Here is a 14,977-nt window from a genome sequence, read left to right as displayed (position 1 = left end):
TGGGAGCTAACCTACATATGCCACAGCAGACCTCCTCTATCTCACCTGCTACTCCCCTCAGCAGTGTATTTCAGTAAATCCACCTATTCTGTTCGCCACTCTGTCTCTGGTGAATCCTCTCACTCCCCCCACCCCCGCACCTCTGGTCTACACCCCAGTTCTCTGCAAAAAAAGAATAAAAATAAAAATAAATTTCCTAGAATCTTCTAGCAGAATTCAACAAATATTCTCAGGCTGAACCACTTAAAGAGTCTTGTCTTACCTGAGTGGTGTTGGTGAGAGTTCATTTATGAAGGCTAAAATTATCATGTTGAAGGTTGAAAAGGATGATTTCCCCAGGAGAAAAATAATAAGGCGCAAAATGGGCATCTCTGTCGATAACATTTTAAGAGCAAAAATTGCGATTAAGTCAAAATTCATTCATTCATTCATTCATTTTACAAATATTTCCTAATAATTTATCATTGGGAAATTATCTGGAATAAAATTTTGCTTAAGTCGAGGTTAAAACCAAAAGCGATATTAACTCTTACAATAGAGGGAATATAATTTAAATCATTATTAGGATTATAAATAAATAAATAAATAAAACCAAGAAACTAAAAAGGGGTATGGAAAACATGAAAAACAAAACAAAACAACAAAAAGCAATTCCAGAGTTTACAATGCTACAGCGCATACACTGAAAAGACCATGGGAGGAGGTGAGATTATCATTAACAGGAACAAAGGCAACAGAGTAGAAACTGGAAACCAAAGGGTTTGTTCTATAAAATCAAGAGTTACAGAAGAGCCACTCTGCTGTCTGAGAGTCAGCGGTCCGAACAAACACACCCAAGTCAAAGAAGACAGGAGTACTTTGACTTTCATGTACTTCTTGCTCTGCAAGTTCAAGACTGGCTTCCATTGGTCAAATTAGTTGAAAGAGGTGCTGAAGAGATTAAGAGGTAGGAATGCAGAGATTAGGCTCATGTTGACAGCAACACAAAGGAAGGGTAGGTAATATACATAAAGACAAGAAATGTTCAGAACCTTCTTATAAGGAAAGCAGAGACTAAAGTCACCAGAGAAAATGAGCAGGGCTGACAATCAATTTATGTAAAGATATTTAACCATAATGCACATGAGTTAAATGTACAATTAAAATTGGAAATTCACCAACATAGCTAATAATTTGTAAGGATTGACAATACCAAGGTTTGGCAATAGTAGCCAGGGCTGGTCCATTACCCAAAGATAATGTTACTCTAATTAGTACAAATTCTTTCCAAAGTACCTATAGACACTAAACATGAACTCCCTGTGGTCCAGGAGCCTCTGTTCATGACAGTAACTTCCAAAATGAAGACAGATATGCCAAAGTATGTGCACAAGAATGTTTCTTCCAGCTGTTATTTACAAAACTGGAAATTACACAAACAGTCCACCTTCATTGGGTTATATCAATAAATCATAGTATGGCTTAAAAAATACAATCAAGTTATGAAAATTTAAAAAATGCTGCTAAAAGGAAATGAATTCATAATGCTTGAATCCAGTTTATGGACTGGCTAGTTAAATCAATATTTTAGACATTATGAACGTGACTACTTTTAGAAAATTGATGGGTAGCAACTGTAAGAGCAAATTATTAGAAGAGTAAGAATATAAATATAGGGGATCAGGCTTATGCCTGACACAGTGAGCCTAAAAAATATTAAAGACAAAGAGAAGCTCTTAAATCAACTGCAGGGAAAAGAAGAAACACAGACAAAGGAAAACTAATCAGGCTAGTGGCAAACATAAAATAATAACATGTCAGAAGACATTGGAAATAAACCAAGATAATGAGAAATAATAATTACCGGTCTTTAATTATATTTACTGCCAAGTTATCTACTAAAAAGAGATTTATATTCACATAAACCAAAATTTAGAAACTTTAATAATAATAGACCTTCATTACAAAAGAGCAAAAGATTTTTTTTTTAAGATTCAAGGAGAACAGGAGCAAAGAACAAATAACATTTAGCAAATTTAAAGCAAATGCAGATTGGGTAAAAGAACATCATTATAGGAATATCTAAATTATAGGGTTTAATAGAAAAGAAATCAACAACTACATATAAGCAAGAACTCTTGAGTGGTGCAATTGCATTAAATTATCTTCGGCCTTATATTACTATGTATTTGAAGAATAAAGTGAATGATGTGTGCTTGATAAAATTTCAGGAGTAACATCTAAAATAAAAATTTTTAACTACAGGATACAATTAAAAATTCACTAAAAATAGAAGTGGAATACCACTATATAAGCAAATAAATATAAAATCATTGATGTGAAAAAAATAAAAAGTCCTAATACTGCTAATTGTCATACTTTAAATAGATAAAATTCAAGAAAGACAGATCATCAGATTTACAAAACATTTTCAGCTATAAGCTATTAATGTACCCAGCTAAAATGAAAAGATTTTAAAAGTTTGACTATAAAGAACTAGAAATGTAATTGACAAATGCCGGTTAAAAGGGAAATGAACCCCTTTCTCTTTCCAGTTCCCATTCCAAAGAAGGCACATATATAACATATCACCTATTAAATTTGACCTACATTTGACCTACAAGGTACCAAGATTTTAAAACTAGACTCCAGTGCTCTTTTTGGTGTGAGCTGAGTCTGAATTCTATTCTAAAAAAAAATTTGGGAAATTCCTATTTATAAAGAACACATTCCTTTTAATAATCTTAACAATGAAAAATCTCACCTTTGGACACAAACACACTGGCTATAAGGATGCTTCCAGACAGAAGGAGGAAAAGCGCTAATGAAGGACGACGCTTGATACGTCTTAGTATATAAAAAGTAAGGCATTTGCTGGGCAGGTCTACTGCTCCTAGTAGAAACTGCGTCAGAAACATATCCATCCCCAAATTCTGAACATCCAGCAGGAGGCCGTAATTGCCCAAAAAGGTTGAAAATCTGTAAGAGAAAGTTCATAGAGAGGCCAGGTATTCAATAAACTCAGTGATGAAATGTTTTAGTGTGTGTTGTGTGTCGTGTGTGTGTGTGTGTGTGTGTGTGTGTGTGTAAATATGTAGATGAATTTAGGGTCTTTGGTTCCTTCAAACATAAAATTAAAATCAATATATTTCAAGTATGAAATAGAGACATTTAAGATACAAACAACACTAGTGGGAAATATATGAATATAGGAGTGATGACAAAGTATCAATAAATTCAGCTAGGGGTTAAATTACTAAAACCAATATGCATCTGGTCTACTGATGTAACTGAGGTTAAATTTTGTATATGAGCATTTCATGAGCCTTGGTGAAGACTGAGATCATTTTATTCTCAAAAGCAGCAGGACAGATGCTTTATTGCATAACTTCATAGACAATTGCCTAGATTTTTACATACCTTGAAAATATTGACTTACAGCATTGATGAAAATTTTATTTTTAATTTTTAAAATCACATAAAAATAAGTCCTCTGTATTGTGGGTAATTTTTTCTTTTGAAACTTTGACAATGAAAATCAGTATAACAGACTGATACACATGAGCACTATCTGTGTAAGCAGATATATGACTTCAAAATTAATATTAAAGTTATATTCTATAACAACAAGGTTTTTATGGTAAAAACTTTTTAATTCATGTTTATAAATTTCTCCTCAAGTATAAATTTCTCTGTTATTTTAAGTTCTTATTATGTTGCCTTACACATAGAAATATCCATTAAACCTATATGAATATTTGCAAGGCAACATAATCTATGTGTCTTTAAGAAAGTCGTGAGTTTTCTTGCTTTCATTTTCCTCATCTGCAAAACTGTACAGAAATAAAACATATCTCATATGCAGAAAATATATTTTCAATATAATTGTTTTATATATATTTATAGATCCTCTCCAATGCACCTAGTACTTAATACACATTTTCTCATGTAATCATTCAGTCTTTGTCAAATTCAAAAATAAATTTTTATGTATTTGAGCCCAAATATTATGCTTTTAAATTTCAGGCTACATTGTCTTCAAATTTAAAAGAATTGATCAATTTGTCAGTAAACCAGTTTTCTCTTCCACACTATTTAGTGGATTCTTGTTGTGGTCTGATCTGCTCTTTCATTTTGTTATTTCCCTCATTCAGTGCCTATATGTCAAGGTCTTTTGAATAAAAGGAAGATATCAGGCATTCCCCCAAAGGCTTACCTTGGCCCTGGAACTGCTGAATGTGTGTTAGAAGATGAAAGCAAGCTACTTACAGTAAAAAGGACAAGCAAAACATTGTCCTGTATATCACAGGATTAGTAATGACATCCTTTATTCTAATACGGTTTTTGATTGTTTTCAGTTCTTCCTTCATTGTAGATGTCAAAATCTTAAAAAGTAAAGCAAAAATGCTAAAAATATCTATACTTAACAAAAAGGACCTTTATTTCCCAAAATATTTCTTACCTGCCACCAGTCTACTATAGGACCAAACCCCAAAGAGGAGGATTCTCTTTACCCCAAACCAGAGATCTTGAGCCTGAGCCTTCACCCCTCCCCCACTCTCAAACCAAGCTTTGGGGCCACACAGAAGTGGGAGCTGCAGCTCATTGGTGGTGGTGAGGAATGTGACCAAGATATGCTAATTGCTTTTCCCTTACCTCAGCTGTCAGACTTTGTGCAACATCTTTTTTTCCATTGATAAAGGCAATTCTGCGGAGTTCTTTTAACGCCTGTTCTGTTTTTCCAGTTAAAATGAGCCAGGGGACAGACTCTGAGATCCAACTGTTTGAAAGGAGACAGATGTGTTTTTTGTAGGGAGATGTCATGGAAAGTAATAATCTTTGTAACAGATATAATCCCTTCTATTTAGAAAGAGCACTCGGGTTAAATCAATCCTCTACTTACTCTTCGACCCCACTGCCATACCCTTTTTTTAACTATGCTCTATAAAACCAAAAAAAAAAAAAATATGATTATGATTTCTGATTAAGGAGTAAAGAGTCCCTGACTCAAAAATTAAATGTTTTTCTCCTCCTCCTCCACTAGCTTCTTTTAGAAATTATTGTTATTTCTATATGTGTCTCTAATTTGGGATTTATAATTGTTAAGAGTAAATCTTTGTATGGAACTTTTAAATATTATCAAAATTTTAATTAACTTTATGTAACACCCAGTATATTATACCTGAGAACATTTAATGAAAGTTGCCTAACATATCAAAAAAATTAGCAACAACAAATGTTGGCGAGGTTGTGGTGAAAAAGGAACTGTCTTACATTGCTGGTGGGAGTTCAAACCGGTCCAATCATTATGGAAAGCTGTCTGGAGTTTCCTCAGTCTACTAAAAATGGACCTACCATACGACCCAGCAATTCCACTCCTAGGGATCTACCCAAAGGACACAAAAACATTGATTCAAAAGAACACCTGTACCCCTATGTTTATTGCCAGCACTATTTACAATAGGTAAAACCTGGAAACAACCCAAATGCTCAAAAATAGATGACTAGAAACCAGGGAACTCTAAAAAAAATTAAAAAATCAATCAATCTGCAAATAAATAATATAAAACTGCCTAAATATATAAATAAGTGTTTTGGGACCAGTTGTTTTGTTTTGTTTGTTTTCTCTCCCTAAATAGGAATCACAGAAGAAAACATCTTAAATCAACACTTTGCTATTGGGTCTCATTAAGAGTCAAACTGCAGAACTATCTCAGCAACTAAGTGGGGGGTAAAGTTACTGTGAAAAATTTAAGCCACCAATTCATTAAATTTTATAAATTTATTAAAAAGCTCATCCTTCCTAGAACATTTTTTTCTTCAGATGTTTAATAGTCTCCCTCACTATTATACTTAGAAATGTCCCTACAGGCAAGAACCAATGACAAAACCTTCCTCAATAGAGAAAGATTTGCTATATCATAATCATTAGGGTAAAATGATTCAAGACTATAAAGAACTCCACATACCAGAAAAAGAAAAACAAAATGATGTAGGGCACAGTAGTGACTAATTGTAGCATGTGCCAATCTCGGAAAATATAAGCCAATCCACCAAGTAATGCCTGCCCAACATTCACAGATAGTCCAAAGACCGTCACGATTTTGGGCTGCCATTTTAATGAGGTTCCTTCTAAAACTAAGGAAAATTTAAGATATTCAACACCATTTAAGAGAGATGTCTTGAACAATGTAATACAAAATATGAGTACAGATTGAGTTGAACTTACGAAGTACCAAGATGTTGATCTGAACTGTGCCCAGGCAGGCACACAACAGGAATTTCAAAATACAGAAAATGGAGAAGACAGGGGTAAAAGCACAGCCGATGCCCAGGATTCCACAGGCCAGACAACAAAAGAGTAATAGTGGCTTCCGTCCAAATCTATGGTAAGAGCAGTTAACTTAGTTTAAAAAAAAAAAAGGTATCTATATGTCACTAGAAATTCCAGAACATCCAAAACTCAGAGTTCAAATATACATAGACCAGTCACTCACGTAGGGTGACATTAGAAATAGCCATTGACCCAAGATGTTTCTACTTAAAATAGGAGTAGAAGCATCACTCCACACCTCTAAATACAGAATTCATACTATATGATTGTAAGACAAAGTTAATGGTAAATTTATTTATTTATTTATTTATTTTAGATTTATTTATTTATTTATTTATACAAACACTGGGTACAGTCAGAAGCGCAGGAGGGTGAGAGAATTCACCAGAGCCAGAGCGGGGAGCAGAGCAGGCAGAAGGACCGAAGTACACTGCTGAGGGGAGCAGCGGGCGAGACAGGAGAGGTCTGCGCGCCATGCGGGACCCTCCTCTGGTGGCCGGGGAGCAGCCGGGGATTGAACTGGCACCGCAGAGGCTGCAATCCAGCGCTCAACCACTGCGCCACCGGGGAGGCCCAATGGTAAATTTTTTAAGGCAGAAAACACAAAGATATAGGTGATACCACATGATATTCCATTCAATCTAAGACAAAGCATTAAATGTCACAGAGTAATCCACCATGGTCTATGTCCAAAAGAACTTTCTTTATCTAGATTATAGTTTTAAAATCTATTTTTTTAAGAGCAAGGTACAAAATTTCAACTTACTGTTTCATCTGATTCCCAGCTCAAATATATAGGGAACTGACTTTAGGAAAGAAGGGAAAGACTGTTCAGTCCTTTCAGAAAACAAAATGTTCATTTCCAAAGAGTGAATTCAGAGGAATCTTTTACAGAAAATTAACCAAATACAATTTTAGACATATAAGATTTTTAGGACTTTATTCTTCAATGAGAGATCACTTTGGTATTGCCTGTCCCCAGGGCAGCAATATCCCCAGACATGATACCATAAGCAAGTAATCTTCCGCAGCTATGAATGATCTCCTTCTCCAGCTGCTAATATGTTTATTCTATGTTTTGCCATTAATAAAAACAATAGCAGTATAATTTGTTTGGAACCCTTACTAAACAAAGGCTCTGCCCTAACTTCTTATGTGCAATTTATATAAAGGGTAAGGAAGTTATGAATAGTTGAAGTTTATTATCTCCATTTTACAAGTGAAAATAATCAGATGTTGGAAGTGTATGAAGCTGAGTCTCGGCTTCCAGCTGTGCCGAATGGCAAGTCCCCAACATTTTTGCATTTATAAAACCACGGAGTATCACTGAATTCTTTATGGATTTGTTATTTTGTCCATCTTAAGATCTTAAAGGTTTTCTTTAAATGTCAAGAGCCATGTAAATAATTATCTGTCTGCCTGTTTGCCTATTTTTGACCATTTCTCAGATTCTATTTTTCTGGCCTCTTGCCATTAAAGTCAGTGTCATCCAAGTTTCAATGTGGTTCATATGCACTGGATATTTTCATCCTTGTCAATATCATACTAACCTTTTTATTTAAATCTACTTTATTCTTAATCTGGAGCTTTTCTCAGCTCTCTCTCTCTCTAGTCTTTGTGGAGAATTTCTCTTCCAGAGGCTTTACAATACTTAGCTCCTTAACTTCACCTCTCACGATCACTTTTTATAAACATATTCCCCAATCACATTTGCTACTCAAATGTGTTCTTAAACACTTTACTCTCCCTACTTTCGTTTTTACATCTGCTGTCCTATCTGGAAATTTTAAATTCTTTACAGGTCAATTTAAGTTTCAGTCCTCTTGGAAACTTGCTCTATTGACTCCAGTCTTCAAAATGTCCTCATTTCCTTGAACCATGTCCGCCAGCATTTGACTTCTGCCCGTTGCATATTTAGGTTGTCTTTAATATGCACAATTTCCTATGCAAATATCTCCACATTCTTTGATATTCATTTAGGTTTACAGATAGCCCCTGTTCAGAAGGTAAAACTTACCTGTCGGAAAGGATACCACAAAGAAGAACACCTACAAGAAACCCTGTCATGAAGATGGACTGAACAATGAGTTTCAGTGACTTCAAATCACACACTAAGTCCCACTGAAAAAGAATGAATAGAAAGCAGAGCTTAATCACTTAAAAAGAGATAAATATAACTAGCTACTAGACTGATTTACATAATGAGAAGGAATATAAAAATCACTTTTTCTTATAGACTATGCCATCATACTAAAATGTGGGGATACATATTGGTCAAGACTATACATAATATCCACGTTACAATAAAAATTGAAATCTCAATGAGAAAAAAACAAAAAAGTAATTTGAGTCTATCAAGATAATAATTTGAATGAATATGAAGTTTATTGTCCTTTTATTTCACTATACAGGTTACTCTTCCCTGACCATTCAGTCAGTAGCAAAAATTTTCTTCTTTAATGCCATGAGATTTGATTCAGTATTCTGAACATATTAAAAAAGGTCTAATTTGGAATGAAATAATTCTTGATAATACAACCAGGTACAGATGGGTTTTCATTTTTTTTTTAATTGAAGAGAACTAAAGTACTCAGTGAAAAAACTCAGCATAGAACACATAACCTTCAGGAGACCCTGTAGAGAAGATACATATAAGAAGATATATGTATTTTTATTTTTTGCATATAAGAACTGGTACAGCCAGAGGTTCTGGGGGGAGGGAGGGGTGACAGGTATCACCAGAGACAGAGTGGGGAACAGAACAGTTGGATCTACTGAAATACTCTTTTAAGGGGAGCAGGGGACAAGACAGGAGATGTCTGCTGCACATACGTGGGTTAGCTCCTGGCTGGGGTTTGAACTCAGGTCCTATCAGTGATAGTGCTGAGAACTTAACCCTTAAGCCACCAGGAGACCCTGTAGAGAAAATTTAATAGTGGTTTCCTTACAGAAGTTTCTTTATAAAGTAAAATTTATGGGCTGGGTGGGAGATAAGTAGAAATATTGGAGAAAATTACTTAGATAAATTGCATTTCCAACAAGGCTTTTACAACCCTCTCTGTCCCAAGCTGAGCTCCATGTTGGATATGGCTGGTGATAGTGAATGCAGAGAAAGTCTAAAACAAGCCCAGGAGTAGAACAAGATCTCATAAAGACTATATGCTCCAGTTGTCCTTAAACAGGAAATGAACCACTTGACAGGATTATTTTGAAAGTTTCTTTGCACATTTTCTTCTAAAATATTGTATGTCCTATACACACTTAAAACCAAATTTTAAAGCTTATTCAAAATTAAACACAAATACAAAATTAATATAAAACATGTTAAGAGTTGAAACCCAAGCCTACCAATCACTTTACCATAATATTTTTAAGAAAATGTCTGAAAACTCATCGCAAAAATTTTATAAAAAGTTTAAAACGGGGCCCCCCTGGTGAGCAGGGGTTAAGTCTCAGCACTATCAAACTATCACCAGCCACTGCTGCATGGGTTCAATATCTATCCAGGGAGCTAACCCACATGGTGCAACAGACCTCTCTGTCTGGCCTGCTGCTCTGCTCAGCAGTTTATTTCAGTGGATCCACTTTTTCTGCTCCCCAAAAATTTTCTGTAGATGCATTAGGAACGTCTCATCCTTTTTGAATTAACATTTTATAATAATTAAATTCCACATAGGAGGAATTTATTGGTGCATTTTTGGTGTATTTTGGTGTATTTTTGGTGTATTTATTGGTGTATTTTTAAGATAATACAGAAATAATACAGAAATGAATAATATGAATAATACAGAAATGAAATACAGAAATGAATGTATGCCAGCTATAGTTCTAATTAATTATGCATCTATAAAGGAGGGACTTAGCTTCTCTTAATCTCAGCTTTCCCTTTTCCACCTTTCTTCAAGATATACTTCATTATAGCTGGCATAATTTATAATACTTAACATGGCCTGGCATAGGACCAAAACCCTAAAGCTAACTTTTACTGAACTCTTCTATATGATAAAAATTTTCAAGTATTTTATACATGTTGTTCATTCAATCTTTATTCCATTGGGTACATTATAGGTGTTCTTAATAATTATGCTAGAATACACTGAAATTGCCCTAGGAAATCAAGGTATAAGGTAAGTTTACCTTAAAAATTAATAAACTAAGGCATAAAGTTACTAAGCTGTGAGTGACACTTAATATCTTAACCAAAACATTCTGAGACATCATTCTTAATCATGTCAAACACATTCAATTAAAAGTTTTACAGGAGATTGTTCCCATTCTCTTTTTAAATAGATGAAAATGGAGTTCCATAAAGTATAAGTCAAAAAAATAAGGATATAGTTCTTGACTTTGAACCCATATCTATCTGTAGATATAGATCTATATAGAGATATATATATCTAGAGTCTAAATTATTTTGCATTATTAGAGCATGTATCAATGTGTTTTGAGTAACACATTGTATTTGGATTTATTATAAGTGACAATGACAGAATTAAATAAATGAAGAGATAGCTAGAGAAATCTAGAGGAGAGAAGCTGGGATGCATGACAGATATCAAAGTAATTCATGAAATTTTAAATTTTATATAGCTCTATCTATCATATCTCTTTACAAACAATAATGAAAGCTAAAACCCTACCATGAGACCAGAATTTCATATATTCAAAAATTCTATTCAAATGCTATATTACATTATTTTTCCCTAGAATTTTCTTCCATTTATTTTTTTTATTTAGCTTGGAATATTTTATGCAGTGAAAATGGGGTCTTGCATCTCACGAAAGCACATCACAGATCAATGCTCAGTTAATCGATTACCTCAGTAATGATGGAGGAAGTGAAAACACTCTGGTCATAAACCCACCCATCCAGGCAGGTCTCTGTCTCCAGCTTAGCGTCACTCATCACTGACACATTGGCATCTAGGAGCTCCCAGTGTGTCTGGCGGAACCGACGGCACTGTTCTGGCTTCTGGTTTGGGTCCATTGGAATGGAGACCCTCAGCAGGGCTTCCGCTGACAGGTTCATTGCGATGCTGGCTTTAAAGGTAGAGTTGTCAATGAGCTGGACATAGCAGCGGTGAGCAGGAATGGCTGCTGAAAAGTTCTCAATGAGCTCATTAGAGGGTGTCAAGAGATTTACCAATACACAGAGGACAATATTCAAAATCTGAAACCTCCCACAGTCACCTACATGTTGCAGGAGTTCACCAAATGCCATGCTTAGGGTGGAGTATCCGTTGTAGAATAAAGTTCTCTAAAATAGAAATGGCAACTTACAAAAATCTTCATCAACTGGTTAAGAGGAAGTGTTCCTAAATTATATGGTAGAAAGAAAAAATAGAAGCATTTAGGCATTGCTATTAAATAGCAAAGTAAACATTCCCTATCTTCCTAATAAAGTTCACTTCAAGAAGACAATATGATCCATTTCATAATTACAGACATTTTATAGAAGAAATGTCCCAAAGGCAGACATTCTAACTGAACTGATGCCACTGCTAATAATCACAGTTAATCTTCAGTGCAATATATTATTTGTTACTACATGTTGCAGGACAGCCCCAAGGACATGGTTTAGGTGAAAATGTTTATTCCTATCTCTTGAAACTACATATACATACATTTTCATATGTACAATATATATACATACATATAGTGTTTATAATACAGAAATTATATAAATACAATCACACACAAAAATTAACAATTACCTACTCTAAGATGACTAAAAATATAGACATATATGAATGCCCAGAACAGTATAGAGATCTAGTTAATTCAGCAGTGGAAGGAAGTAGCCTCTTGTAGACCCACATTGAAGTAGTAAGATCTGAAAAATAACAAAATTGTTCCAAGTGATAAATTAGAGGTGAGGAGATGCTCAGGGAGAGAGTCACAGTTTTGAGTTCATTTAGCTGAAAAAACGTAAAATGCTGCTAATGGCTGCTAATGGCCTGGGGTAACCAAGCCTTCAGCTATTGATATTAGAACCAGAGTTCTCCCATTCCTGTTCATTCCCTCTCTTAATATTCATGCCCTACCAGACCAGAGGCTCAAGTGCAACGCCCAATCTCTTCTTTTATTCTCAGTGTCGAACTGTTTCTCCATGAAGGACTCAATTCAACATTCTTATGGCAATGTCAATTTCCTTGTGCTGGTTTAATTTAGGGGGAAAAAAACAGAGACCTACCTTTATACACCTTCAGTTAAACATGCTCTCCAACTCAGGTGGAAAAGAGTATAAAGTTACAATATGTGTCTGGGCTAAAATGGGAACATCCAGTGATAGCTGATGAAGTTAATGCTTTACTCCTGGCACTGGAGTGCACCATCTGAACATTCAAGTGATTGCAAGGAAGTTTTACTTCATTGGTTTATTAATAGTTACATTTGTAGACTATTAACTATTGATAGTTTATTAATAGTTTGAAGCTAGTTTACACCAAAAAAGAGAATATATTATGAGGTCCAGAGACTCTTGGAAGTAAAACAAAGTAGAATCCCAGTTGGCTCTCAGGAAAAGGATCAGATCAGGAAACAGAACAATAACAGATCTCTTTTCTTTCTCTTTTTTTTTTTTTCTGCAGATGTATACAAAATCATTCTCTGCCCCAGTCCAGACTCCATCATCTCTACTATGATAAGGTAAAATCTTCAGAGAACACTTGTCCAACTTAATGTAAGCTTAGAAAATAAGAAGTTGGGGGCCATCCCTGGTGGCGTAGTGGTTGAGTGCTGGGTTGCAAAGCTGCCTGCAGCCTCTGCAGCACCTGTTTGATCCCCAGCTGCTCCCCTGCCACCTGAGGAGGGTCCCACATGGCGTAGACCTCTCCTGCTCCCCTCAGCAGTGTACTTCGTCAGTCTGCCTGTTCTGCTCCCTGCTCTGGCTCTGGTGAATTCTCTCACCCTCCCGCGCTTCTGACTGTACCCAGTGCTTATATAAATAAATAAATAAATCTTTAAAAAAAAAATTAAAAAAAAAAATTTAAAAAAAAAAGGGCCTCCCCGGTGACACACAGGTTGAGTGCTGGGTTGCGAGGCTGCCCTCAGCCTCTGCAGTGCTGGTTCAATCCCCGGCTGCCGGCGAGGGTCCCACATGGTGCGCATACCTCTCCTTGCCGCCCGCTGCTCCCCTCAGCAGTGTACTTCGTCAGTCTGCCTGTTCTGCTCCCTGCTCTGGCTCTGGTGAATTCTCTCACCCTCCTGCGCTTCTGACTATACCCAGCGCTTGTATAAATAAATAAATCTTTAAAAAAAAAAAAAAGAAAGAAAGAAAAGAAGAAGTTGGAATTCCATTATTTTTTTTAAAGATTTATTTATTTATTTATTTGTTTATTTATACAAGAACCAGGGTACAGGCCAGATGCGCAGGAGGGTGAGAGGATTCACCAGAGACAGAGTGGGGAACAGAACAGGTAGATTGACGAAATACACTGCTGAGGAGAGCAGCGGGTGAGACAGGAGAGGTCTGCTGCACCATGTGGGTTTCTCCCTGGCCTGCCAGGATCGAACCGGTGCTACAGAGGCTGCGGACAGCTTCACCGTGCTGCGCGCAACCGCATGCACCACCAGGGGAGGCCCTTCCATTAAAATTTAATGATACTAATCTTTAACTAAAAAAAACAGATTGGCATTTTGCCAGTTTAGGTAAATATTGAACTTGGCAAAAATGAAACACATATAATAAGTGAACTTGGAGGGTGAGTGATAGATTACATTCCAGCAGGTTGGTTCAGACATGAATGCAGGCCCAAAGCAGAGGAGGGGGAACAGCAGAGCTTTTCCTGACTATGCATGTGTCACACTTGTTAAGATCCCACAGACCAGAATAGGTCCCATGGGAAAACCTAGAAACAGGAAGCAGGGATATACTCTCTGCCTTCTTAGAAGAGGCATGTCCAAGGTCAAAGGTCTTTGGGTGATGAGTTAAACTGTTCACAGTAATTATATTAAATATGCATGCGAATCTAAATTATCCTGTCCATATTAATTTAATTGATTCCCACTTCACATTAAGTGAATTAACTCCACATTTTCAGTCATTCAAAATCCAATTAGTGGGTTATTGAAAGCAAATTTTCTTTTCCCAAAAAAGCGATAAATGGGGCCCAAAGTTGTGGGTTAAACCATTTCAACTCAACCCTCCTAAGCAAATGGGAGGCTGTCCATGCTATTTTAGTGCCCTTTTATTACTCTATTGTCCCTCAACTGGAAAGCTAAAAAACAGTGTTTAGAGAAGAATGAAATTTGAAGTCTTTGCAGTAAGCAGCTATAGCTTTTGGAGTGTACTATTCTTGCTGAGATGATTCCCTCTTCCCACCCAGTAAAGTGACAAGCATTTCTTTTCCTGAAACTAAAGGGGAAAAGTCTCAAGGAGAACAATTCCTAAAGATTTGGGTTTTTTTCCCAAATGCCCAAAAATAGATGACTGGATCAAGAAGATGTGGTACATATATTCACAATGGAATATTACTCAGCAATCAAAAAAGATAAACTCATGCCATTTGCAGCAAAATGGATGGAGCTGGAAGGGATCATGCTCAGTGAAATAAGCCAGAAGGAATGAGAAAAGTATTGGATGGTTTCACTTATAGCAGGAATATAGGGGAACCAAATAAGACATCAGTGTAAAAAACACAGCAAAGCAAAAATAGACAATTA

General features: G+C 35.9%; 1 protein-coding gene across 1 annotated transcript; it reads right to left on the bottom strand.

Annotated features, from left to right (window-relative positions):
* Positions 1-668: 668 nt before the first annotated feature.
* On the bottom strand, positions 669-11,534 carry LOC311168354 (solute carrier family 22 member 22-like; the record flags this gene model as incomplete). Its single annotated transcript, XM_084229756.1, has 8 exons — positions 669-682; positions 2,744-2,958; positions 4,249-4,364; positions 4,636-4,759; positions 5,949-6,117; positions 6,209-6,363; positions 8,331-8,434; positions 11,133-11,534. The coding sequence occupies 8 exons, from the start codon at positions 11,532-11,534 to the stop codon at positions 669-671; spliced, it is 1,299 nt and encodes a 432-aa protein (XP_084085882.1).
* Between the last annotated feature and the right edge of the window lie 3,443 nt (positions 11,535-14,977).

Source organism: Talpa europaea (assembly GCF_964194135.1).
Source record: "Talpa europaea genome assembly, chromosome: 3".
In the NCBI taxonomy this organism is placed as follows: domain Eukaryota; kingdom Metazoa; phylum Chordata; class Mammalia; order Eulipotyphla; family Talpidae; genus Talpa; species Talpa europaea.
The sequence above is the reverse complement of the archived record's forward strand: the minus strand, read 5'-3'. Positions and strand labels throughout refer to the sequence as shown.